We start from the raw sequence: 26,045 nt of genomic DNA, 5'->3' as shown, positions 1-26,045 counted from the left end.
AGCCACCTCTAACACCTTGCTAACAGGCTGGATAAATACCTAAACTGTATATTAGCTCTGGCATCAGCTACCTGCAGCGCACCCAGACGGTGGGCAGCTCCCGGTCCCCATCGCCCTCCGGGGAGACACGGACCGGCCGGGCGGCGCGGGGCGGACTCACGACCGGACCCCTCGCCGAAGGTGTTTCGGCCTCTGCTTCTAAGTACGTTAAAGCGCTTCCTCCTGACGGATGCCCTCACAGCATAAATAGTTACAGCCTCTTCGTTTCGCTCCGAGGTTTAATTAATATATAAATCAAATGCTTATAAAATTCACAAATGCTTGGGAAGATGCAAAATGTAATTAGCTTGCCCACACAACGCCATATGTCAACCGTTAGCGCAATTACTCCTTGCCACGAAATCCTGACTGCGCTTTTCCATATTAGTAATTTCCCCGTCTCTCGGAGTCCCGGTTAACCAGCGCCCCGACGTCAACGCGCACCCGTTGCACAAGCGAAGCACCGGGCGCCGGGAGCCGGCGCCTTCCCGACGAGACGGCAGCCGGGGTTTGCTCCGGCCTCAAATCGGAGCAGGGGGAGAGGCCCAAAAAATGCCCTCCTGGCCCAGCACGCCCTTCGGCGGGAAGAAGGACGCGAGTCGCCAGATGCGCTGTAGAAGAGGAGATAGCACCAACACCAAAACTGGGAAAGCTGGGGGCGGGGTAGACGAGACTAAACCGTTTCACTGTCTTCAGGAAACCTCCCTTGGCAAAAAGATGCCTCTCTCTTAAAAAGCACTTCAAGTCAAGCACTTATTTCTCACGCTTGTGCCGTTTGCCTGTCTGTGAAGTTGTTTTCCCTCTTGTGCTGTGACCTCGGGCTGTTCGTCTTCTCTCGCGTTTGAGAAGTGTTTTCTTAGCAATGTTGCTTTTAGGCGCTGATGCGCTAGCAAATCCCAGCCAGCCCGAGCGGCGGACGCTGCCGGCCCGGATCACTCATCCTCAGCGCCCATTACAGTGGACTTTTAAAATCACGGAAACGTGGCCCTTCAAATTCATTGCTGAGATGAAAGCTCACTTGTTATAACAGCTAATATCTGCAAGAAATTTGTTACGACGGGGTCCATTTAAATGAAAAATAGCACAGCATAATATGCTACCAGGAACTGTCCTGCTTCCTACGTTATTATTCCCGATCGGCGTTTGCGTTACGGGAGGGATTTGCACGTGATTTTTTGTTTTTTGGCTGATGAAAACTGGAGCAAAGCCCCCTGCAAGGGCCCTGGGCCCTGCAGGCCCGGGGGGGTTGACGGCACCCTCCGCAGCTCCCGAAACGGGGAGACGCCAGCGCTGCTCTGCGGGGGGAAACCGAGGCCCAGGTCTCTCACTCTTGGGCCAAGCTAACGACACCGCGGCGCTAACGAACCGGGAGCAGCCCCGGCAACGCGTAAGCCTCGGATCAAGGGCTCCCTCCCGGCTTGCCACATGCGTTTCAGCCATCCCCTACTCCTGCCGGAGCAGGTGCCGTCCCTCTCCGCCACCCGCGCCAAGGAAACCGCCGTTACTTTTCTTTTTTTCCTCCTTTTTACCACCCTGATATAAACAGAATTGGAACCTGGATGCAAAATACAATCATTTTCAGCCTCTAATTTCTTTCCTCAGGGCAGCAGCTTGTTTCTTCAATTCAAATTAGCTCTTCATATTCAAGTCTCATTTTATTAAATCTTCCTTTTCAATTAAATTCAATTGTCTGTGATCTCCTTAACTTCCCATGCCTCTCCGCGTTGCAAACACAGACAAATTCTGCATTTGTTCCTTTCACTTTCCCTTTTTTTTTTTTTTTTTTAAACGTGGACACGTTCTGCCTAACAAAACCGCCTTCCGGAAAAGAAAAAACCAACGTTTCTCACTTCCTGGCGCCCTCCGGGGCTTGGCGGCTCCGGGCCGAGAGGCGGCTCGGTCCTACCCCGACGAACGCGTGCGTCAGGACCTGCTGGAGCTGGAGCAGAGGTAAGACTCCCGGGCAGCTCCACGTGGCTACGTGTAAAACAGCTTAGGAAGAAACCCTTTTCCAGCGTCTCCAGCGCGATGCCCAGCACGGCAGCGGCATGAGCGCAGCCCACCTTCCCCTCCGGCTCCGAACCCTTCCCTCCCGCCCCCCTCCATCGCCCTTCGGTCCCCGGCAGGTCACTACAGCCAGCGATCCTACCCCGGCCGGGTCTCCCTTCATTTACACGTCCCACCGAAAAACTTAGAGAAAGCCTTTAGTTTCCCAAAGGCGTGAAAGTCCCTGCCGTCAGTCTCTGGCGGGAGGTCGGGACGCCGCGGCCGCAGGTCGTAGGAAAATTGGGGCCGTTCTGCAAAGGGGAAAATGAGCTGCTAGCAAAAAGGGAGGATTTCCGGGACAGCTTCGTGCAGGCCCGCGAGGAGCCCCGAGAGCAGAGCGGGGGGGCAACGCCGGCTTGCGCTTTACCGGGAGATGGTGAAGGTACCACCCGCAAAGACAACTGTCGGCGGCGGGCAGGCTTTGGACAGCACCATTAAAAAGGGACGCAATGTTGGGGCAGCTGCAGCAGCTGGAGGACGAACCTCTCCATACGGAGAGGTGACGCATCCCCCCGTTTGCCAGCCGCGTCTCTGCCTGGACCCGTAGCGGATGCAAAGCGTAGCTGTGAGCGGCCCGCCTTGCGGAGACGCCTCCAGGCCCGGCATGCCCGGCCACAGCCTCGGCGGGATTTGCTCAGCTATTGCATTACAGGTGTTTCGCAGCCTTCGCACTGCCTGGCCGTTTAATCACCGGCATCGTCACGGTGGGCTCAGCGCTTCTGCTAAAGGTTACGGGAACCAGAGGGCTAATGACTAGGTGAGAAATTCAGCTTCCTCCTCCTTTTTTTAATAATAAATGTTTAGCCTTTTTGATTATGACAAAAAGCGAGAAGCAGTCCCCAAGCGCATTTCAAAGGCTGGAAGACCAGGAGGCAGAGAAAAAAGGCCCCTGATTTTATTATTTTGTATAATCAGAGTATAATTGGAGAGCAGACGCCGTCTGCAGCACGCTGCCATTGGGGACTCTGGATTTCTAAGAAGAAATCCATGGGGGAGTTAGCTGCTGTTCAAACGGCATTACCTCTAATTTACAGGGAGGTACCTGCAGTCAGAAGTGATGCCCTGGCTTGCTGTACTTCACCGCAAGTAAAAAATATAGAAGCCATTTGTAAATCCCTGCAAAAACTGGGTCTGCAGTGGAAACACTGATAGCCCCTTAATTATAGCAGCTATTAATGTGAGCTATTACAATGAGGAGATTCTGGTGGTGTTCTGAAAATCAAAGTCATTTCTGTTCTCTTCTTTAATTAATTCAGGCTTTATCTATGAAACCGGAGATGAATGAAGGTCCTGCTCCAGGCAAAGCGCAACCACCCTAGTGCCGTCCCCGGCCTGCGAAGCCGCCAGAGCCGGGGAGGCGCGGGAAGTCACTCTCTCGAGCTGAGCTTCGCGCTAACCATCCCTCTTCCTCCGGTTCGGGTGGGTTCATGCACCAGCAAAACCAAAGGGGCTGACCCCAGGGGACAGCCCTGCCCGAGCGGGGGTCCCCGTTTGCCGCGCGTGTCGCAGGGACCGGCTGCCCGGAGGGGCGCGTGCGGCCGTGGAGGAGGTACGCTGCCCGCCGGCGGGAGCCCAGGCGCCGCCGCAGATAACGGGCGCCCGGCATTATCTTCTCCCCGCACGGAAACTTAGAAGTCAAGCTGCAAAAAAAAAAAAAAAAAATCAGAAGATTGGTATAAAATCATGATTTTTTTCAAGCAAATTCGTGTGACAGGCCCCTTTTCTGTAGCCCTCTGGGGGCTGACTTTGGGCAGGTTTTCTGTGCCAAACCTCTAAGGCGAGAAACTCACTTTGGAAAACCTGAGTTGCGATTCTGCGGCATCCACGTGACGTCTGAGGAAGAACGACGGCGCTCGCTGTTACGGGGCTCGTAATAAAAAATCACGCGCGCTGACAGCAGTGGGTGCCTTCATCAGGGCAAATCACACGTGGGCAGAGGGCAGGAACAGGAGGAGCCCGGGCGTTTGGAGGTACAGCCCTCAGCCTCGAGCCCGGGGCCGACCTCGGCACCGGGAACAGGGACGCCCGCCACCGGCTGCAGCGCCCGAGCCCAGGCCAGGATGTTACAGTCCAGCTCCGACAGGGGTTATCAAGGAGCTGCCTGGAAACCATCCTTTCTGTCAAAGGCTCCTGACTGGTCGTCGTGATCTGTATGATGGCTACGTCTAGAGCTGCCTTGGCTTTATTTTTATATATACATATATATACATACGCATATATATGTAGCATATCAGGACCCATTCTGGACAAGGCCTGCGTAAGATTTTATTTTTCCTGCCCTAACCATTTCCCGTATAACGAGTTTTGCCGCCGATTCCCAAAGCGAGGGCTGGACGCTCGGCACGCGTTGTATCTGAGCAACCCCAGAAGGGCTTTGGGCTGGACTAACCTGTTTTCCCGTCACAGTCAGTACACTGTACGCTCATGGGGACCCTCCTGAAAGAAACTGCCTTAAAGCTTTCGCTGCTTTGGGTTTTTTTGTTTTTTGGTCTTTTTCTACTTTTCCTCCTAGGTGGTGCCTGGCAGAGCAGGCCAGGACCACCCCCAACAGCCCGAGCGCAGAGCATCCCTACCAGGTCTCCTGGATAAAAGCCTGATAAAATACATTTTTCTCAGAAGAGCCGGGCAGCTGCGAAGGCGATAGCCTGAAGGGAGCTGATTAGTCGCCGGAGTCCGTTTTCTGGTGGCGTTGTGTTAAACGTGTTTTCAGACCCGCTTCTTGGAAGATGCCACCGGTCCCCGGCCGGGCCGGGAGGCTGCAGGGGCAGAGAGAGGGGTCGCGCGAACTGCCGGCTCCGGAGCGGGGAGAGCGAGGGAAACGCGAGACAAGGACTCGGCAGCAGCGCGGGGATGGGGGCACATCACAGTCTCCCGTGAGCTGTAAAGCCAGAGGGTAGATTTGGTCCGGAGGGAAGGCTAAATCCAGGGCATCGGCTGCTTCTTCTTCACCCAACCAAGGTGCTGCTTGTGCGAGTCCGGCTTAAGGGAGGCATCGCCGCTCCCCCCACGTCCGCCTCTCCCATCGCGGCTCCTCGCCGCTGCACCTCCTCCTGCTTTCCTAACCGGGCTCGTTCCCCCTGCACCGCTGCTCCCCGGCAAGAACTAACCCCCGCGTCACCTCCAACGCCGGGCGCGGGTCGCGCTCGCACCGGGCTCGGCGGCTTTGGGGGCTGCTGGGCCGAGCGCCAGCCCGGGCCTCTGCGCTGCTGCATTTTTCTGACATTTCTTTGGTGATTCAAAACCAAACAGTATTACCGCATCCCAGGAAAACCCTTCCCAGCCCAAAAGCAGCTCCAAACATGCCAGAGGAGGAGCGACGTTTGCCGACTGTCCCGTCAAAGAGGCTCGGTTTACAAACGTGAAGTTTGCTGGTTATTATCCCCCAAATTTTGGCGGTGCTTTCACCTGAAATCCAGGGGATGATACCCCGGGTGCCCGCACGACCCCAGCTGCCACCAGCCTGTTTGCTCAGGTGTGTCCGGCCGGCTGCTGGACTGGCCCCGGCCAGGAGGACCCTGTCCCCGCTCCGGGCTCAAGGGTTTAGCAGATACGGTCCCACCACTCACTTCCGCCCCGAAGTCGGCCGATAAAACGCTGCGCGTGCACGCTGGGAGCCGGTGAGGCGGCCGGGGGGCTGGGGGCCGCGCCACCGGTATCTGGGAAGAGCAAAGGGCGGCCGGTTCGGGGAAGTGGAGGGACGGTGCCCTTATCCATCGGGGACATGTGGCTGGGAGCACCGCTGGACCACCCAGAGGCAGCTCCGTTCGGCACAGACATTTTGCCATTAGGCCCCATATGGTGGTCGGCGCACAGACTCAAATGACCTCAAAAATCCTCTTAACAAACCAGCAGCTCGAGCACAGTGTGAGGCCCGCGTCAACCTGTGGCTGCTGGACGGGGGTTGAGCGTCCGTCTGCGGCCGGCTCCCGGGCCGCCGTCCCTCGGCTCAGCGCTGCCGAGGGTGGGGAGCAGTTTGGTGCGGTTGACGGGGCAGGAGACACCCGTCCTCTCGCTGAGGGAGACGCAGGAGCCCTGCCGGACCAGCAAGCTCACCTTGCCCCACAAGGAGGATACAGAAGATGGAGGCTGGAGACCCCCATCTGGGAGGGAGCGGAGCGTCCAATCTGGCGGCCGTGGCGCGTTACCCACCCCGAGCCAAAATCCGAGAGAGGAGCCAGGAGCTGCCAAGGTTCATCCGGTCTCCTGTCCACCACCCCCATGCTGTGCCCGCACATGGGCACGCGCGCAGGCTGCCAGCCGCGGCCCTGAGCAGATCCAAAGTGACTGCCCGGCCGCGAGAGGGAGGGCAGGGAGGCGGGGGCGCAGGTGGCGGCGGCCCGCGCAGCCGCGGGGACGGGGCGGGCAGGGACAGAGCCACGCCGGCGCGGAGGCGCGGCTGCACAGATGGCGCTGGCGGGAGAGGGTCGGTGCCTTCAAGCGTGGAGCGATGGTCCATGAAAGGAGACTGCTGGGACAGGAAGGGTCCATCTGACAGAGAGAAAAGCCCTCGCGGGCCGCAGCTCACCGGGAAACCAGGAGGGAAAGGGACAAAGAGCCTCACTCGCGGGACCAAATAACGAGAGAGTGAGATGGGGAGGAAAACGTCACCCGGGGTCACAGGAGAGGCAGGAGGAGGAACACCGTGATCAGGCGCTTCACATCCGAGCTGTCCATAAACCTGTGTCAGGAAGAACACGGACGTCACTGCGCACGACAAAACTAGGAACTCATCTGGCATCGTGAAACCTTCCTGAAGGGCAAACGTGGACGTGGCATGATGTAGCTTGTTCGGAACGAGCAAGGAGCAAGGGGAAAAATGGGTAAAGACACGGGAACACCAGCTTGTAGGGTCAGTATGAGCCAGGTGAGCTGAGTATCTCTGAGTGAAGGTGAAAAGCACAGAAGCGATGCCACCTTGCCAGCCCCCCTAAGGTCACCTACACAGAAAGATGGTTCACAACAGCTTTTCTTCAGCACCCATCTGAAGGAAATGGATTTTGGGAGACTTTGGCTGCCTCCCTAGAGGTCTGCAGAAGAAATGATACCACAGGTCTCAAAATATTCAACAAACTCCTGTCCTGTATGAAGCCAACTACAGGTTTTGGAAGATGAGGAAAGTTATGAGTGTTAATTTTGATGCATTTCTTTCTGACAGACAGGTAGAAAAGTGGAGGATATTTTGAGAAAAAAGTTCAAAAAATAGCTTCCTATGGAAAGGAAGTGAAATTTCAAAAAAAAGTAGATCTCAGCGCTTCAGAGTAGTTGCAGATAAGGTCTTGGGAAAACAGTCCAGGAAAAGAGGGCTGGACATTACTGAAAGACATTATATTAAATTCATAATGGCAGATTTCCCCGTGCAAGGAAAAGATAGGGAGCACAGAGGGAGACCCAAATGGCTGCAGGGGGGAATTTATGGAGACTTGAAAAATCAAAGAGAAATAGCGCAAAATGAATCTCAATGACCAAGGAGGAACGAGGCAATGACTAAAGGTTCTATAAAGAAATTAAAATGCAGGGGAAAAAAAGGAAATTTTGTCCTTTACATACTGCGGGAGTGCAGGTAACAAGATACGGAAAGTGCAGGAGAATTCAATGATTTCTTCCCTTCCGTCTCCACAAAAGGCTGTGCCATGCACGTAACAACATCAAGACACGCAGGAGAAAACACAGGCCAACCAAAACAGGGAGGAACGGGGTAGAGAGTATCTGGGTCTCTCAGACAGATTCGATCACGGACGGTCTTCGCCGGGACACGATGAAATGCCCTGTGCGTGCAGGAACAGAAAGGCAAACGTGGAAGGGGCTCTCGGCCCCTATTTTTCGCTTGCAGGCCACGAAGCTGGTACCACCAGCTCTCCCACATCAAAACCCCTCCGAGCAGTGACTCACTAAAGACATCCACAAAGATGTTTGAGGAAAGACTTAGGGAAAACATCGAAGGGCAGGGTAGGCAGAAAAGGATCACACAAACGGGTAGGGCCCAACGGTGTCACCCAGCTGCAGAAAGGCAAATCTCCTCCTGGGCTGCGCCGCGGCGTACCTAAGAGCTGCGAGATAGCTCTCTCGCTCCCTGCGGGCCGATAAGGCCTCGGACGGGGAACGAGCTCCAGCTCGGGGCGACGCAGGGCAAAAAGAGAGCAGAGACATCGGAAAGGCACAGAGGAAAGCGATGGGAACGATAAGAAGGTTAAAAACCAGAGCCAGCCTGGAAAAAAAAGGTGAAAGAATCGGGATTGGTTTCATCCTGAAAAATGAGGACGGGGAGAATAGCAAGGAGAAGGGCAGGAACGGCAGCAGCGAGACCGAGGCGGCGAGGATGGCGATGAGCCTGGCGCTGCCCGCGTCCGGGGGGCCGAGGGGACGAGACAAAGCTGCCTAACCTGCAGCGAAGCTCAAGAGGTTAGGAAAAGCGCCCTACTTGCAGGACTTAAGGAAGGATCCGGGAAGCATCTGGGGCTCAACTCCAGGGCATCCCTCCAGGGGTATTTACAAAGACAGCTCGCATAAGAGGGGCCGGCTGAGAGAGGCCCTGCAGGTGGGCGGTGGGGGACGCCCCTGCGCGCTGCCCTCGCTGCTGGCAGCCCGGCGGCGGCGCGCTCCGGCCGCTATCGGCTCGGCTCGGCTGCAGCAGCGGGTGCGCGGCCGCTGATAGCGGCGCACCGAGCCGCGCCCGCGAACCGCCCACCCGGCCCGGGCAGCCCCTCACCGGGCCTCAGGGCTGCAGCGGCGCCGTCGGCCCCGAGCTGCACCCGACGCGGACACGCACACGGGCAGGGGCAGGGGCGCGTCGGGCCGCTCCCGCCCCCGCTCCCTTCCCACGCCGGGCCGCACCGAGCCGGGTCCTGTCGGGTCGGGCCGGGCCGGGCGCCACCGGCGGGCACATGGGCAGGAGGGGAGGAGCCGCGGGCTGACATCACGGCGCCGCGCGTACAACGGCCGGAGGCTCCGCGCTGCCGCCCGCGCCCGGCCCCGCGCAGAGGTGAGTAGCGGCCGGCGGCAGCGGCGGTGCGGAGCGGGGCCGGGGGGAACCCTCCGGCGCCGGGGCTCGAACCCGCGGGCCGGCTGCCCCCTTCCCCCCGCCCCGCCCCAACCTCCCCGCCCGGGGCTCGAACCCGCGGCACCGCCGCAGCCCCGGGCCCCCGGGGGGTTGCGCCGCGGGGAGCCGGCAGCGCAGCAGCCAGCTGGCAGCCGCGGCCGGGCCAGACCCGTCGCCGGGGTTTTCGTCCTCTTGTGTGCGCGTCGGGGCCGCAGCTCAGGAATTTTGCCGAGGGGGCGATCCCCCCCCCCCCCGGCCCTCCGCGGACTAACCGTGGTGACAGTAATAAGGAAGAGGCTGCTTCCAGAGCAGCCTCCACCTGCGGGGCTTTCCCTCCCACCCCCAGCAAGTTTGCAAGGTCGTACTCGCCTCTTCCGGACCGCAAGGCTCTCCTGTTGCTACTATGTGAAATGAAATCCGGGAAGCTGCGCGCCCCTCCGCGGAGCTGGCCGCGCACATGGCGCCGTCAGTAGCGCGCAGGGAGCGCCGGGCTTTGGCCGCCCGCGGCGTTGCGCCTCGCAAGCGCGGCATGAGAAAACGGAGTGCGGGCGCGCAAGTTTTTAAACGGGTTGTTCCCCTCTGCGAGCAGTTTGCTCTTAGCTGCCGCTTTTTCGTCCGCTGCTTTCCAAATGCTCTGAAGAGATTAGTGATTGCTTTAAGCAAGGGGGAAATCAGGCGCAGAGATAGAAAGGGAAAAAAAAAAAACCCAAACACTTGGCCAGGGCCACCCCGTCCACCACTGCAGCGCTTAGTTTCCCTCCGTAGGGGGCCCTGAAATGGGGGGAAAGGGTCGAGCGCTGACACGGGGGGACTTCAGCATTTGCTCAGTGTTGGCGCCACGAGGAACGAAGCGCGAGACGTGTAAGGGCGGCCGCAGCGGGGCGGGCGCGTGGGGTGCGGGGACGTATTCGGAAACCAGGCGTGGGCGCGAATCAAAATTTCGGAGACGGTGGGAGCAGGAGGCTGTAGCTTACGGTATCAATATTCCTGTGGGCGCAGGAGATGGAAGGCTAACGAGATTTAAATACCGCATCCAAGCTTAAGTTTTCTCCTCTTTGAAAATAGCGTTTGCTGTAAAACGAATGGACAGTAATACTAGATCCAATATCCATTGCATGCATTTGATCTCCTCCATAACTGTAAAAGAGAAAACATTGATGACTCAACAAGTCTTTGTTTAAAAAAAAAAACAGAGCAAACCCCAGGAAAATATGCCTTTTGAAAGCAGGTAGGGGTTTTTTTTGTTTGCTTTGTTTTTTTTATTTTGTTTGTGGTTTGTTTTGCTTTTTTTATGTTAGGAGCTATGCTTTGAGTGTGACCTTGTAACATTTCCACCCATAAATAGACAAAGCTTTAGATTTAAGGGAAACACATTTTTATTTGTCCTGGAACAAGTAGGCCAACTCGACCTACTCTCAGGAGAAGTGTGGAAGAGGCTGGCAGCTGTGGCAACGATATGTGACGTTCCAAGCATTAAAAAGCCCCAGTTTGTTATCTGTAAGTTTACCATCGCTGATTAGCATGCTTTCCTGTCAGCCTCGTAAAGGAGGCAAATGCTAATTGATTTTCAAATTTTAAGTTACTGCTTCGTCATAGAGCAGTGTTCCCTGCAGCCCTATAGTGGATTCAGCTTCCCGTCTTCATCCAAGTTTAATTGAAGTGTATGTTAATTGACAGAATAAAACATTTTGAAAGCATGCCAGTGACTTGGGAGCCTACGTCCCATTTTCAAAAGCCCTGAGATACTTTGGAGGCTAAGTCGCTTGAACAGTTTTGAAAATTTTGTCTACGGTTTAAGGAGTTAAGACGTACAATAAGTTCCTCCCCCTCCCCACCTTGTTTCAGGTTCTCAGATTTTCTGTAAGTCTGGCTGAAGCCTTGATCATGGTAACATTTAAATATGCATTTCAGCTTTGTTCATATGACTGCTCTCCTAAGAGTTACCCACAGGCCCTAGACTTCAAGAATTAGGGTCTGTAGATAATGTTTCCACCACAAAAGTGCGCTGGTATCAACTAGTGATGGTGTACAAGCTCTAATACCTACCAGCCTGCATCACTTTAGTAACTCCGAATAGATTAACTTTTCACCGTGAGGTCGTTGTTGCCGTAGATGGGGGAGGTGGGCAGCAGTCCAGCAGACCTAACATCAAAAATGCATTAAAGACCATCAGAAAGGTATCCCAGATGGGCAGGACCTAAAAGCCGTAAAGCATCAATTAACGGAGCGTGCCAGCAGCTGGCTGCAATAGCAAATGTAGCTTACGGAGGCCGTTTCTGACCTTTCCGTAATGAGAGGAGAGGGTGCGCCGTGTGCAAGCAGGCACCAGAGCGCAGCTGGCGCTCGGGGCCCTCTCCCGCGGGCTGCTGCCACGAGGTCCCGGGACGCTCGGCCTTTGCCGCGGCAAAGGTGGCCTTTCCCATCTCGGGAACTGCAGCGCTCGCTGTGCTGCAGCCAACAGGGGCGCGTGGGCAGGCGGGAGGTCTCGGGTCCATCAAGCCCAGCTAATTGCAGAGGTAAGGGATGAGAAGTGGCAAAGTAGTGAGTGCCGTGTTGTACGGAGAAAGGAATTAAGCAGCATCCTAGAAATCCGTTGGCCTTTTGCCGACGGGATAGCGGTGGAGCGGCGATTCGCCCCGTCGGCGCTGGGACAGATGCGCGCTGCCGTGAGCTGTTCTCGGCCTCGGTTGCCTCGAGGCTGCCTGTGGGGCTTTGCTGAGCGCGAGGCTTCCCTGGGAGCAGCGACGACTGTTGAACCTGGCCAGAAGAAGATGCAGTCGGTTCAGGCAAAGTAAAGGCTATCCTCGCACGGCAATGTGATCACCGTAGTCATCGTCTGGCTGTGGTTCTTTTCAGGTGGAACCGCCTGCCATCTTCTCTTGGTTTCCCTCCTGTTCTTGCTCGGCCAGTAACGCACCCTCTTCTTCCTCCTTTCCTGTTATCTCATCACGCATTTAACAAGGAGTGAGGAAAAGCAGAGAGAAATGTAGAATAGGTGGTCAGAGCTGCACACACACAGCCGTTTCCCAGCACGAGGCTCAGCAGCTAAATGTCGCTGAGCAAAAGAGAAGGTATTTTGCATTGCAGGTGGGCTGGAGATTCAGCTCATGCTCAGCCACTCTCCTGGACAGCATCTGCGTGGGCGGCCGACTCAAAGGCACCAGGACCCACACGTCAAGACTTCCCAACCCACAGTGGCATTTTCATAATCGGGCAGAAACACTGCCCCTATGCCCTCTGCGTCCTCCCTCCCCGAACTCAGGAGGGGAGTCACAGTCAGCCCCAGAGCTCGGGGGAAGTGAATCTGCCTCCCCAGGTTGGCCAGCGAGAGCGTGGCAGGAAAAGCCACGCTTCCCAAGTGAGGCAAGCTCGCTCCGCTCTCTGGCCACCTACCGAGGGTAGGGTCCGTGCAGGGTCCCATGCGTCTCCTGGAAGCAAGCTGAGGGCATCTCTCTCCCACCCATTGCTCCCCGCCCCCCCCCCCCCGAAGGATAAAGGGGCTCAGAAATTGCAGAGGGGAGCTTGCATCTCAGCCGGTCTCCTTCAAGGTATTTTGGGGTGAAGGACGAGCTCACATCTCCCCTTTGGGCTTGCTTCAGCCTAGAACTGGAGCAGGGCTATCTGAAAACTACTCTTCTCTGCCCTCCTTTGCCCTGGGATGCCAGCACAGGGCCATCTGGCCACCACCTTGCCTGAGTTTCCAGAGAAGAAAGCAAGAGAGTCAGCAAGGGCCCGGGCCAGCAGTAGGGTTTGTCTTCCCTCAGCCCCAACTGGCCTCCCTGGCCATCTTCTCGCCCTGTGTGGTCCTGCGTGAGCTCTAGAGTCCCTGTGAGAGGCAAAGCCCAAAATGCGAGGGCGTGCTGACCTTGGAGAGCCTTCTAACAAACGCCGCGGGCGCGGGAATGGCCAATCCAAACATCACCGTGTGCGCGCAGTGCAATTCCTCTGCCTTTTTCCTGGGAAGAAACAGCCTTTTCAGCAGCCGCTGTCCGTCAGAGCCCTGCAGGGACTGCTCAAGTCCGGTTTCACTGTCTCTGAAGTCCCTCAAGCTGCTAACCAAACGGCAGGCTGCAAGTCACCCGAGGCCCAACACCGTCTGCCTGTAGAAAGGCGGAAGAGATTTTCTCCTGCTTGTTTCAGGAATGAAAGTACCCCCTGCAGCCATGTCTAGCTGCAGGGTATTACTAGATCTACCCGAAAAGGTTTTAGTAGCCCAATTTTTGGCTGCTCACCTGCTCTTCCTGAATTTCCGGGGGGGGGGGGGGGAAGGTCAGAAATGGGTGAGTCACTGTTAGATAGTAATTAAGGTGGTGAGAGCAGCAAGCGAACTAAGGCCACAACAGAAACCCATAGACGCCGTGTAGGACTTTGGTTACAGCACCTAAAGTTGTTTTAAGCTGTCCATCTGCATCTCTTAAGAACTGTGAGATGATAAGCTGGGAAAATAACCTTGTTATTCTGACTTGCATCAGGCAGATAAAGTTACATGTGCTGTTTGTCAGCATAAACGCCACTGCACCAAAATCCTGCCTTGCTTCAGCACGCTCTCTCCGCGGTCTTACGATGAAAACACCAGGCATTTGCTGCTCGGTCTTTCCAATTCCCACATTGTAAAGCTTTATTACAAGGCAGACCCTTCTCAGGCCTTTTGTTATTGTATCAACGCAAGAAGCACCGTCAGCAAATCCCGCAGACGGTGATGCTGCTTTCCCACAACAGCTGGTGAAGCTCTTCAGATGTTTCCTTTGCTGTAGAGGCAGGGAAGTGTTGCTAGCAAGGGAGGCTTTCACCTTTCCCATGCCTGGTCACACTGCCAGGGTGAAACTGGACTTTGGAAAATTGGGAGAGCAGAGTTGGAGGATATCTGTGGCAGAACCTGTTGGCAATCGTGCTTAAAAGTACGCAGCTTTGGTGAAAGGCAGTCGGTCAAAAGTTTGTTTTCCAGTTCAGTTAAGTCACAGCCTGTATTGTAGACGGGTGATTTTTCTGCCCAACATTAACATTTTCTGTTTAACCTTGGGAGGGGAAATTGTCCGTGCCGGGTGCCTACAGGCTGAGGTATTTCTGTAGGAAAACTGTAGCCAAAATGTCTGAGAAAGCATGGGAAAAACAGGCTGTTTTGCCAATGTGGAAAGTTCTGGTGACCACCTCTCCTCCGCTCTCCCCCTTTCGAAACACGTTCTTGAATTTTGGTCCTGGTGGAGAACATCCTGTGGTCAGGGACATGCCTTTGGCTTCGCCGCTAGCTTCAAAAAAACAACATCCGCAATAGTTGTCAGTGTTTAAACTGGAGGGAGTCCTGAGAGGGGAGGGTCAGTGCCCGCGCAGTCCGTGTTTGCAGTAATAGCTGGTGGAACAGGGAGGCACCAGCTAAATTTGTAGGTGAAACCGAGCTGGAAACATTTTAGAGGAGAGACTAAGGCTTAACAATTGTGGTCTAAAAAGTCAGGCACAGGTATGTCCAGTCTCGTAGGGCTGTGCGGACGCCGAGTGAGGGACAGACGGCCGAGGCAGAGGTTTTGCCGGGCAGCGTGCTGGGGTGTATAAGCGCAAGTGTCACGTCAAATGAGCGGTCAGTGCTTACGAGGGCCTTGACTGGAAAATTCGGTTCTGCTCGTCCTCCAGGAAAAATACGAGCTAGGTAGAGAGACGGAGGAGTCAGACACTCAGGAAATAAGAGCCCTGGAGAAAAAATTGGGTTTTGTTCATCTAAAGCCTCCCCATGCCCCCGGCCAGCGCTGCCTTTTCCGGCGCAGAAGATGGGATGGGATCAGGTGATGAGAGACTGCGTGAAACATGATGCGAAAGGGGCCGAAGGAAGGTGGCTTGAGTAACCTTCCTTTTGGCATTTCCTCCTTCTGCCTGCATGGCTGGCATCCTGGTAGGTTTTCAACATCGCTTTTCTGGCTGAAGTAACGCAGCCAGTTGATTTATTCCCTTTGCTAGTTCCTGGTTTGCACTGTTGGGGCAAACATCTCAGCCTGCTTTGGAAGGAGAAAGAGAGCAAGAGCTTGCAAGCCTGGTTTTCCCCGGCTTGTTCTCCTTCCCGAGAGGTGCCTGCAGATCAGAAGTGTGATTTCCAATGAGTCGGAGCAGGACTGAAAGGATTCCTGAAATGTGTAGCAGAGCTGGGGTTAAACCAGCTTTGGAAAAGCCGTTTTCTTATCTAAATCTGTTCCAGTCTCAGCAGGTACATGGTGCTGGCTGCGCTCTTCGGGCGGACTCCTCTGGGTTTGGGGGAGACTTAAATTCTTTATTTTCCCTGAGAACAAAGCAGCGGTAGCCGAAAAGGGAGTATTTCTACCCAGGAGTGAAAGCAGCAGGGCCTGAATGGAGACGTCAGGCGCTGAGTGCTTCTTTCGAGCGGTGACGCCTTGGCGCGTTAGCTCCCTCGCGAGTGGCAGAGGGCATGGCACGAAAAGCAAGGTTCTGCAAACAGAAACCGTGGGGCTTTGGCTTCACAGTCAATGCGGGAGGTACAAAGGTCCGTCTGCGCAAACTGGAAATCATCCCAGGGCAGAGATCACCCCGTCTGTCCCCGGTGCGTGCAGGACCACGCTGGGTGGAAGCGGGTGCCAGCCGCGGCGTCCCGGCCCCGTGGCTCCACGGAGCTGGTGGGGATCGTCTCGGTGCAGAAAGCAGGCAGTTCCTCCGCAGTGACTTGTCCAGGGGCTCTTCTCCATCATTTGATTCCTCCTGCTGCTGTTGGTTTTTCAGCCCAGCTGCTCATTAGGGGCTGTAAATAATACTTGTGTGTTTTATCGCGAAGCAGAAACTGAAGCACAGACAAGGCTGTGTAATGGCATGCACCAGATTTAATCCACAGCTGCTCGAGGCTCAGCTGTGGCTGGTGCAAACGAAACCGGATCTCAGCTCCTGCAGCAAAGCAGTGGAAGAAACAAAAGCAGTTGTTTTAGCCAAGGTGCTGCTGGCTCATGGTCGCTCTGTGAGGCTGAGCGCAAAAGATGGGCTTTCGTTCAGACGGGAACCCCTTTCATTGCACTAAAAGTACCGTTGCTTGGAGCGCCTTATGAGGTTGCTGCCATTTTCTGCGGCACCGTTTGGCTCAGCGATATGTGTAAGGCACATATCTTTTTTTGTTAGAGAGGGTTATTGTAAAACTAAAATATCTTTTATGTGATAAAGCCTCGTATCAGGGCACTGAAAAGGGTCTTGATTTTTTTGTCCCAGCTGAAGTGAACCCTGTTGCTTGCTGCCATAGGTACATCCCCGTTCAAGGTTTACAGCTCAGATGCTGCCAGAATGTAAGAACTGCAGTTACAGGAACCGTACCCAGAATAAGTGAAAGGGTCCTGAGAAGATGGTCTTGTTAAAGATGTGGTCAAGGGTATCTGGGTCTTCCCAGGCAAACTTGCTGGAGTCACATTATCATTGGTATCTCGGTCCCCGTGCCTGCCGAAAGAGGATAACGATTCAGCCAGCTTCCCCTTTGCCGTGGGGGATTATCTGCTTTGCAGATTGAATGGGGAGACACCTGAAGTGGCTCACGCAGCCCGGGGCGGCTGGCTAGCTGCAAAACCTTAGCAAGACAGCTCAGCTCGGGTGCAGAGGCAGAATAACTCTGTTTGCCTGGCGCGGAGCCTAAGCTAACAGCCTCTGCCAAGCCTCCGGTGCGCAAGAGGTAGAATTATCCGTGTTTTATTTCCGTGAGCACCCAGCCTTCCCTCTGCCTGGCTAACAGAGATTGGACTGCTCCATTTCATCCAGCTTTCGTCCATCTGATCCCATTCTCTGGGGCTTTCTATCATGTTTTGGTACAGCGCCTGGCAGAACGGAGCTGCCCGTCGCGCTCGTGGCCCATCAGTGCTATTGCACTGCAAATAGTAGCAGTGATTGAAATGCAATAAATAGGTGAACTGCATGCAGTAACAAACACACTAGATCTGGACGTGGCATCCCCATGCAGTGATAGAAAGGTATTGCTAATAGTCTACCTGAGGGGAAGCTTTACATTGCATTAGATATTTTAATTATGGAACCGCTTCCCGGTTAGGATTGAAGCTAGCTTACTTCCACTGGCCTGTGTTTTAAATCATCTTGTAGTTTCCTTGGTAAGACACTGATCTCCTTGAATTTCACATGCCGTAACTCAGCAAGGGTACGATTTCTTTGATAGGGGAGATCAATAAATGAGCTATAAAGCTGCAGCAGCCTAAAGACATATCTGTCCTCTGCCATATTCATCGCGTTCTTGGCCTCCTCTGCCTCTGGATGACTCCAAAGAACCTGGCCGAGATGCTGTACACTGACTTCTGACGGGCCTGACCTTGCTGCGAAGAATTAGCTTTGGAAGGGAGAGTTGTAAGCAGGCAACGCATTGTTCCTACATGTAGAAAAAGCAGTATTGACATGTCAAGTATGATAAAGGCTCATAAACAGGAGTTCAGCTTTACTCCTCCGATTTCAACGCGTAGCCGGCGAGGTGAGTGCCGCTTGCTGCAGCCCTAGGAAGCTGCGGCTGACCCAAGTGCTGCGCACCGGGGCCAGGCCCTTCTAGCCTAAGTACGACTAAAGTAACAGCTCTGAAATCCACACCTACATTTAGAAAACATTTTGAGGATTTTTACTTCTTAACTATTCTGTGACTTCAAAGGCCATTTAACTCTGTCGTCCTTTTCTTTTTAATCAAAATAACTGGAGACAGCAAAAGCCATTTATCTCCAAACGTTGCAAACATCTCTGTACATTTTAAATGGCAGCAACAGGATAGGAAAAACATGCTACAGAAAATTTGCTTGCAGCAGAACTTGCCGTCCCTTTGGGAACACGGAGAGAGCTTTTGAGGTGCTTTAGATTGATTATGAAATGAGTCTCCAGGTAACAGCTGCTTGGTCACCCTGAATGTTGATTTCTCTCCCCTTGGCTAAGAGCCAGAGATGTGTCTCTTTATTTCAGAAAAACATTCTGTGCATGCACACAGTTGAAAAGGAGGAGATGGTGAAGGAACAAATGCTAGTTAAGCTGAACAATAGTGTTGACCTTAGAACAAATGGTTATAAGTTGGCCAGGAATAAATTTAGGTGGAGCAAGAAAGTTTCTGTAAAGCAAAGCAGTAAGCTTTTGATAAAGGGTCCGATAAGAAGGGGCAAAATAAAACCACCACCATCTTTTCCAGTGGAGCTGGCTTAGTTTATGGAAGGGGCTGTGTGGCACAGGTGGTAGTGGAGGAGCCTGGTCCTGCCCTGCTCCTGCTTGGCGTTCTCAGGATCGGGCACAAGGTTGGTGTCGGTTGAGGTCCACATGGGAGGTTGCTCTTCGCTTAGAGAAGGCAAATTCCTCTCCTTCCTCTCATAATTGTTTCTTTTTCAAGCTGAGCAGTCCTTGTATTCTTTCTCGCTCTTTCCCTCGAACCCTTTTCTAGTTTTATTCTCCCTTTCTGCAGTGGGGTGAGCAGAACTGCAGTGTGCTGTTCAATGTATGGATGTATACAGCGGCATAATAATGTTTTCTTTGTTGTTCTGTATACCTTTCCCAATAATTCCTACACAGAGTGAGGTGGTGACTGATATACATGCAGAGCGCTAAGGCAGATGTGTGTACATGTGCAATAGCCTTTATTAGACCAACTGACAGAGTCTCTATAAACAAAAAAGCTTTTAGACACACAAACCCTTCTGCAGGTCTGGAAGAGAAGCAGAAACCTTCAGAGTGAAATACAAGTTATTCTGAGTTTACCACAACTCTCTTAATCATGTGGACCATGAGAGAAAGTCTACATGCTATCTGAAAAGCAGAGGGAAGGTGTTATTAAAGGAGAAAAGTCAGCCTCCCTTTCTTTAACGCCTGTTTTATTTTCTGGGAGTACTTCTTCCATGTACAAACATCTTCTGTCTCGGGGACAGGGGGGTGCTAGGTGTGAAGCAAGACGAAAAGATGGACCTGTGCCATAAAAACAGTATTTTCGCTGAACCCATAACTTTTAGTATTCAGGAGAACAGTGAATTATAATTTCCAGGTCCATCTTCTTAAGGTGTTTTATAGGCTTTCCATGAGGATTGAGACTGAGACACCGGAGTTGGTAGTGGTGGTTTTTTTGAAAGACGTATTCTCCCTCTGATAACTCTCGATCTGTTTGCCTCTCAACCGTCACTGAGCACTGAGCTGGTCTTTTCAGAGAACTGTGACTCTCCGATCCCTTTTCTGAGCAGTTTTAACAAATTTACAGCCCATTTAAGTGTATGTATAGCCAGAGATTTTTCTGCCGCTATGCATTACCTTGCATGTCAATGGTGAATTTTGGTGCTTGGACACCTTGAATGAGGAGACCCTTCTGCAAATTCTTCACAATAAAGACTGTCCTGGACAATTATTACCCACAAACTCGGTCTTCTCATATTCACTCCCTTTCCCAGATCACTTGTGACTATGTTGTACAATACAGACCCTTGCGAAAATCCCTTGATTTCTTGTTCCCATTATGAATATTACCTATTTATTCTTACCCTTTGTTTCCCATTGGCAACTATTCATGTAGAAATGCCCTTCCCCTTTGCACCATTATTGTTTCCATTCCATGAAAGCTTTGGGTGGAGGACATTTCCACAAGGCTATGAAAAGCCAAGCCTACCTCAGTGATTGGTCACCCCACCTGAGTGGTCATCCTCACTTTTAAAGAGCTCAGCTAGCTATAAGGCAAGATTGTACTCTACGGACACCAAGTTGTCTCTTGGTCGGTATATCATGGGTCTGGTAATTCTGGTCTCTGTTACCATTTCTACCAATGTGCCTGAACCAAAATTCGGATGTTCTGCTGTGTAAGTTCCCTGGACTACCTCCTGAGTCCTTTAAAAATCTGGTGTCACATTTGACATCTTCCATTCTTTAAGCACCAAGGCTGATTTGAGTGATAGGTGGCAAACCACATGAACAGCTTGACAGTCCCCTGATTGAGTTCCTTTTGACCTCGGGGGTCTGCTGATGTGCTACCGTTCGATGTATTGATTTGCTTAAAACCTCTTCTTGGCCTCAATATCTGATCTGTAATGGAGAGCGAGCGTTACAGGGCAAAATTCATTACTGTTTGTAAAGCTCATCAAGATCTTTCATGAGCAAATCCCATCATATTTTAATATATTTTTAAATGTCACGAGTAAATTCTCATTACTCATTGAAGAGCTGAAGTAAACAGTGCTTGCCAGACGTACATCTTGGAACAGGCAAAGGCTGCAACTCTCTTCATTTACCGCTTTTAGAACACTTTCATTTCACCTAAAACTCTCTGCCTTGACTCTACTCCTGCAAATGAAAAACATCCCTGTTGCTCTCCCAGATGTGGGCTGAGAGATCTCCATGAACTCAGGGTCCTGGGCTTTTCAGAAGATAACTGGCTGCTCTGTGGGGCTCTAAGAGTTTCTTTCCGTAATAGCTGTTAGGATTGCTTTGGCTTTGCAGTGTGAGACGCAAGTATGAAGAAGAGCAAAGGACAAATGCGTGTACCCAGTAAGTTTTTGATAGCACACGGTTCTAACTGGGGAAACCTGTTCCTGAATCCCTTCACCTCAGACTCAGCGTGGTGCTGTCCCCCTCCAATGGTGGTTGTACATTACTGCACACTTGCCTGAAGGGTTGAGCAGATGGGTCTTAGGCTATTAGGACCCCGGGTGGTAGTCTGTTTGTAGTCTGTTTGCAGGCTCCAGGGGATTCCCACCTCACCCAAGGCCAAGTGCACTTCTATTCAGGTGGCATAAGTAGCATTTTCCCCAGGACCATGCTTGTAGTCAGGGTCTCTGCAAGAGCTTCAGAATAAATTTGCATTTCCCGTTGTTTTTCCTGCCAGGATGTCAGGAGGAGACATGGCCAAACCCCTCCTGGGCCATCGCAGTGTGGAGGGTGACCACAGTGTCACTCCTGCGGCCGGCCGCACCATCGGGGTGCTGGGGAGCGGGGATTTCGCGCGGTCGTTGGCCATCCGCCTCGTCTGCTCCGGGTTCAAGGTGGTGGTCGGGAGCCGCAACCCAAAGCGCAAAGCCGGCCTCTTCCCTTCTGCAGCAGAAGTCACCTTCCAAGCTGAGGCAGTGAAGAAGACGGATGTCATTTTTGTGGCAGTTTTCAGGGAACATTACTCCACGCTCTGTGACCTGGCTGATGTGCTGGCTGGCAAGATACTGGTGGATGTTAGCAACAACACTGAAATCAACCACCACAAAGAATCCAACGCCGAGTACTTGGCTTCCCTGTTCCCCTCCTGCACCGTGGTCAAGGGGTTTAACGTCATTTCTGCATGGACGTTGCAGTCAGGTGCCAGGGATGGAAATAAGCAGGTATTGTTTTCTTCTGATAAGGGCCAACTCTCCTTGTTGTCCCTCTGCAAAGATGCCAACCATTTCAGCAGCTGGGGCCGGACAACCTCAGTAAATTGCTTTAGGCTCAGGGAGAGGTGGCCTGAGCGCTGGCTATGGCATCCAGAAACTGTTGCATAGCTTCTGCATTTCTTTGCTCAGAAATGAAATATCTTCATTCAGTTCATGCTTTGTAGTCTTTGGAGCCTCTGTGTAAGTGAAAAGTATTCTTTAATTATGCACTTCTCTAAACATAGCCAATAAAACAAACTGGTGGTGCACACATAAAAGAAAACCTGAGCAGAGCAGGGGTCTTTGGCAGCCACAGTAAATCCCCATCAGAAAGCCTGCCAGGGAACATGCTGCTCGGTGGAATAAGCTAGGCTTCTTCTAAGCGCAGCATCCCTCCTCAAGCACTTGTCCCTGGCAGTCTGATCTCTCCTTGCCCTATCTGTATCTTTCTGTTCATTGCAGGTTCTCATTTGCTCTAATAACCAAGAAGCCAAGCGCACCGTAGCAGAAATTGCTCAAGCCATGGGATTCACCCCTGTGGACATGGGCTGCCTGTCATCGGCCTGTGAGATTGAAAACATTCCCCTGCGCCTCTTGCCAGCCTGGAAAATCCCCATCTTTTTGGCTTTGGGGCTCTTCCTTTGTTTCTTTACTTACAACTTGGTCAGACAGGTCATCCACCCTTACATCAGGGAGCAGAAGAACAAGTTCTACAAGATCCCCATCGAGGTGGTCAACACTACCCTGCCTTGCGTGGCTTACGTCATGCTGTCTCTCGTCTATCTGCCCGGGGTCCTGGCAGCCTGCTCGCAGCTGTACTACGGCACCAAGTACAGGCGTTTTCCAGATTGGCTTGACCAGTGGCTCCAGCACAGAAAGCAGATTGGCCTCCTGAGCTTCTTCTGTGCGGCTCTGCACGCCGTGTACAGCCTGTGTCTGCCCATGCGCCGCTCGCACCGGTACCAGTTAATTGAGACGGCCATCAAGCAGGTAATGTTGTTACTCTGCAGTTCAGCACCTGTAATAATCTTATGCGTACAGCCAGATGTTGAGTAGCGCGTTTACTAGCTGGGCCACTGCATTCACTTTCTGACACGTGTGTGGGACGGTGGGAGTAAGCTGTTACCTATATACGCACTTCTCCACAAGGCAGTTCTGCCCCGCAGTGGCACACCACACACCAGGCATGCCCCCCCGCATCAGGACCAGCCGTCTTAGCAGCATGTAGCCTTTGCGCTCAGATCGAGGATCGATTCCCCCAGTGCTGTTGCTCCACAGAAGCCTAGACTGACCTTGGAAACCTGCTTTGCCTGGCACCTGGCATGTCTGAAACCAGTGCAGAGGCAGGAAAAATGCTAGGAGAGTCAAAATTCAGTGCTGGTGGCAGCCGAGTTCCTCTCAACATTTCTTCCTCGATGTTGGGACACCCCTGTTTGCTCACACTGATGTTTGTGATAAACTCCTGCTGGCGTGACCAAGTCATAACCCTTAGGATTTGTTCTGTAGGTGTGTCCCTACCATAATGTGCCTCCAGGACTTTAACAAAATAATAGTGAAGAACTAACTGATCATAGGTTAAGAGAACAAGGCACTTCTATTGAACAAGGAAGAGGGAAAGCACTTTATTGCTTTATTGACACTCTTGGCAGTGTTTATCCACTGTGCGATTACTACCTTCAGATAATTCAGCCAACAGTGTAACCCAGCAATGCCATGGCAAAATACGATTCTGCCCTTCTCCTGCCCCTGGCTTGTTCCTGCTCTACCCCGCTCCCTCCTGGGATGGCACAAGCTCTGTGCAGCTGAGTGGCGAACCAGAGAAGGAAGTCTGCTCTCTGGGCTGGGATATTTTTCAAGAGTTTCCCAGTGTGGCCACATGTACGCTTGTCCCAGCACAGAGGAGGGAAGGGGCCGTTCCAGGCAGGATGGCTTCTTCTGGCAGCAGTGCCTGGTCACAGTATTCATCAGACAGCATCCCTGGCCTCTCAGTTCCCGTCTTGAGCTGGTCCTTCACAATTGCCACAATGACACATTAATCTCGGGCAAGCATCCTGTGTTCATTTCCCCTCTATCTCCTGTTTTCTAGCAACGTCTTTGTTTAGTAAATTAAACCCATTTAATGGGCTAAAGAGGATGGTTCTAAATGTCGCTCTTTGCCATGCAGCATAAAACTCATCTTTCTTTCCATTAGCATGAACAATTTCCCCCCTAAATGCACTTAAAATGAAGGTTATTAGGAGACTACTGCATATTCAAGCAAGTGTATTTGTTTTCATGGCTTCTCAGTCCAATTATCATTCCAAATGCAACTTTGGGGCTTGCTGCTGTGGTTATGGGCTGGGAGTACTCAGTAGTTCTTCCCAGCAGGCTTTAAATCTGATCTAACTTGGACAAATGGCAGTGGGCTAACAGAGCATTCTCACACCTCCCAAAGCACAGCGGCAGGTAGCACTGGAGCCGTGCTTCCAAAACCAAAATGAATAACTTCAGGTAAAATTCAGTTCCTCTGTTCCTAAGCGCTCCATTTTAACAAACCTTCATTGTCATGCCAGGCTGTGGAGAAGAAGATGACTATCTGGGTAGAGGAGGAAGTCTGGAGGATGGAGATTTATATCTCCGTTGGAATAATTGCCCTGGGCTTGCTGTCGTTACTCGCCATCACTTCACTTCCATCCATCGCCAACTCTCTCAACTGGAGGGAATTCAGTTTCGTACAGGTAAAGTTGACGTTTGCGATGCCAGAGAGCGATTTCGCAGGCAGAGCGAGGTGGGCCCTGCCATGGAGCACGGACACAGAGACCGGCCTGCCACAAGCCGCTGAGCGGCACCCGGGGCGAACCTGCTGCCGCGCAGCTCCCCACGGCCTGGGGAGCCCTGGCCGCCCGACCGGGAGGGCCCCAGAGCAGGGCCACGGTGTTTCCCAGGGAGGCCGCTCCGCTCTGCGGCAGGGCTCGTGCGGTCAGCTGAGGGTGCTGCTGTCTCAGGGGGAAGGGGAAAATGGAATGACTTGAATCATGTGCAGCCACGTGATGATTAGCGGCAGGCTTGGCAGGAGTGAGTCTCCTTTAATGTGTTGGCTGAAATGCTTCCTCGCCCGGCATTTAGCAGCATTAGCTGAGAGATCCTGAGAAAAAGCCAGCTTAGGCTTTGGCTCTGTGAAATCCCCCCTTCAGGTCCCTCTCCCTGCCTCGCCCCGTGGTGCTACCATTCACGACCAAAAACACTCCCAAAGTCACAGGAGGGAGAAAGGCAGAACGCCCCGGGGTCGTTTAGAGAGGACAGGGATGTTCCCGTCGGCGGACAAGTTCCCCCCTTGGAGCCGGGAGCGTCGGTCACACCTGACATGTTGGAGATGCTGTGGGCAGTTTGCAGCAAGCTTTGGAAAGAAGGGAAATAACCCGCCGTGGAGGCAGCTGAGTGCAGGGTGCAGGTGTGTGCTTGCATTTCAGCAAGAATGAGCTTCTGAAAAGACAGCAGTTAAGAAAGGACCTGGGAAGATGATGAAGGTGAGGGTCAGATTTGGCAGAGCTTGCATTCACCCAAATATTGAATAGACAGGTTTGAGAAGGCCTAAACTGCTCTATAAAAATCTCAGAGATCAAGAAGCACAGAGAACTGGGGCATCATTTCAATGAAAGGTCCATGTCTTATTTTAAAAAATGTATTAGGAGTGTATGCGTAATTTTTTCCTTCTCCAAAACTCTTCAGTGGTGTAGGAGCCTTCCTCCCTCTTGCAATGATGTTCAAGCTCCTGAGGGCCAAATTCATGTAGTGACCTGAATGCACCGTGTGGGGCATTCACAAGCCTCCCCTCAATCTGGAGCTGTGATGCTCTCTCTGCGCTGTTTTAAAAGCTGATTCAAGGTCACGATCTCCGAGTGGCCACGCTGTACTCTCAGGTACGCGCCTGGAGGGAGGCTTAAGGCCAACCAACTGGGATAGCAGGGGGATAAAATTTCATATGTTCCCTGCGCTTTAGAGCCCATTTTGACGTCAGACTGCCCAAAAGACGCTCACCGCATTACTGTTGTATAACACAGCCCTGGGGCTCCGCGTTATTTGTGTTGCCTGCATCTCTGCCGCTCAGCACGCGCCAGACGTGAAGTCACGACGCGGTGCCCAGCGTGCCAGCCGGTGGGCGCGCGAAGCCCAGCGGGACGGGGGCACCCGCACCTCTGCCCGCGGAGCCTCCTCTCCTGGGACTCACACCGGAGCGTGTCTCACCTTTCGAACGGGGAGGGCGGCATTTGGTTAGTCAGCAGTGAATACCCATCACTCAGTCTCTCCTGTTGAAGCTCTTCAGCTGCATATAAATAATTCAATATTCATTAGAGCAGGAGTTTGAAGCCTGCTCTTCCCGCTTCCCCCACGAGTGCCCCGATCACCAAGCTGGCACATCAGGCCTCTGTTTTTTTCCTCTCTTGCCCTGGGCTGGTGCGTAATTCTTTAGACAGAGGCGAACTGCCTCACCAGGAAGGCTTGACCCCAAGAGATCATCACCCTTCAGGACGAAGGGAGACCTGGCTTTAAATCTCCGTTTCAGATCGGACAAAGGGAGCATACTAATTCTCGCCACCACATCTCAGGGGAGGGCTGCAGCCACTGGGATATTG

The 26,045-nt window shown here is 53.0% G+C and overlaps 1 protein-coding gene and 2 long non-coding RNA genes across 4 annotated transcripts in view; 2 read left to right on the top strand and 1 right to left on the bottom strand.

Annotated features, from left to right (window-relative positions):
- The first annotated feature begins 1,830 nt into the window (after positions 1 to 1,830).
- LOC138067668 (uncharacterized) lies at positions 1,831 to 3,481 on the top strand. The gene is made up of 3 exons (XR_011141976.1): positions 1,831 to 1,989; positions 2,738 to 2,842; positions 3,342 to 3,481. It is a non-coding gene; the product is annotated as an uncharacterized lncRNA (long non-coding RNA).
- LOC138067669 (uncharacterized) lies at positions 3,314 to 13,367 on the bottom strand. Its single transcript, XR_011141977.1, has 2 exons — positions 9,491 to 13,367; positions 3,314 to 3,725 (listed from the first exon to the last, which is right to left on the bottom strand). It is a non-coding gene; the product is annotated as an uncharacterized lncRNA (long non-coding RNA).
- Positions 8,836 to 26,045, top strand: part of STEAP3 (STEAP3 metalloreductase) — a 28,174-nt gene continuing 10,964 nt past the window's right edge. Inside the window, exons 1-4 of one of the 2 annotated variants that reach the window (XM_068949154.1) lie at positions 8,836 to 9,064; positions 20,919 to 21,402; positions 21,895 to 22,422; positions 23,985 to 24,149. In XM_068949154.1, coding sequence (XP_068805255.1) covers positions 20,920 to 21,402; positions 21,895 to 22,422; positions 23,985 to 24,149 — 1,176 coding nt within the window. In that variant the 5' untranslated portion in view covers positions 8,836 to 9,064; position 20,919. The remainder of the gene's footprint in view (positions 9,065 to 20,918; positions 21,403 to 21,894; positions 22,423 to 23,984; positions 24,150 to 26,045) is intronic. The other variant, XR_011141975.1, reaches the window with a different exon arrangement.

This window comes from Struthio camelus, chromosome 6 (genome assembly GCF_040807025.1).
Source record: "Struthio camelus isolate bStrCam1 chromosome 6, bStrCam1.hap1, whole genome shotgun sequence".
In the NCBI taxonomy this organism is placed as follows: Eukaryota; Metazoa; Chordata; class Aves; order Struthioniformes; family Struthionidae; genus Struthio; species Struthio camelus.
Note: the sequence above shows the minus strand (reverse complement) of the source record. Positions and strands in the feature narration are given on the sequence as shown.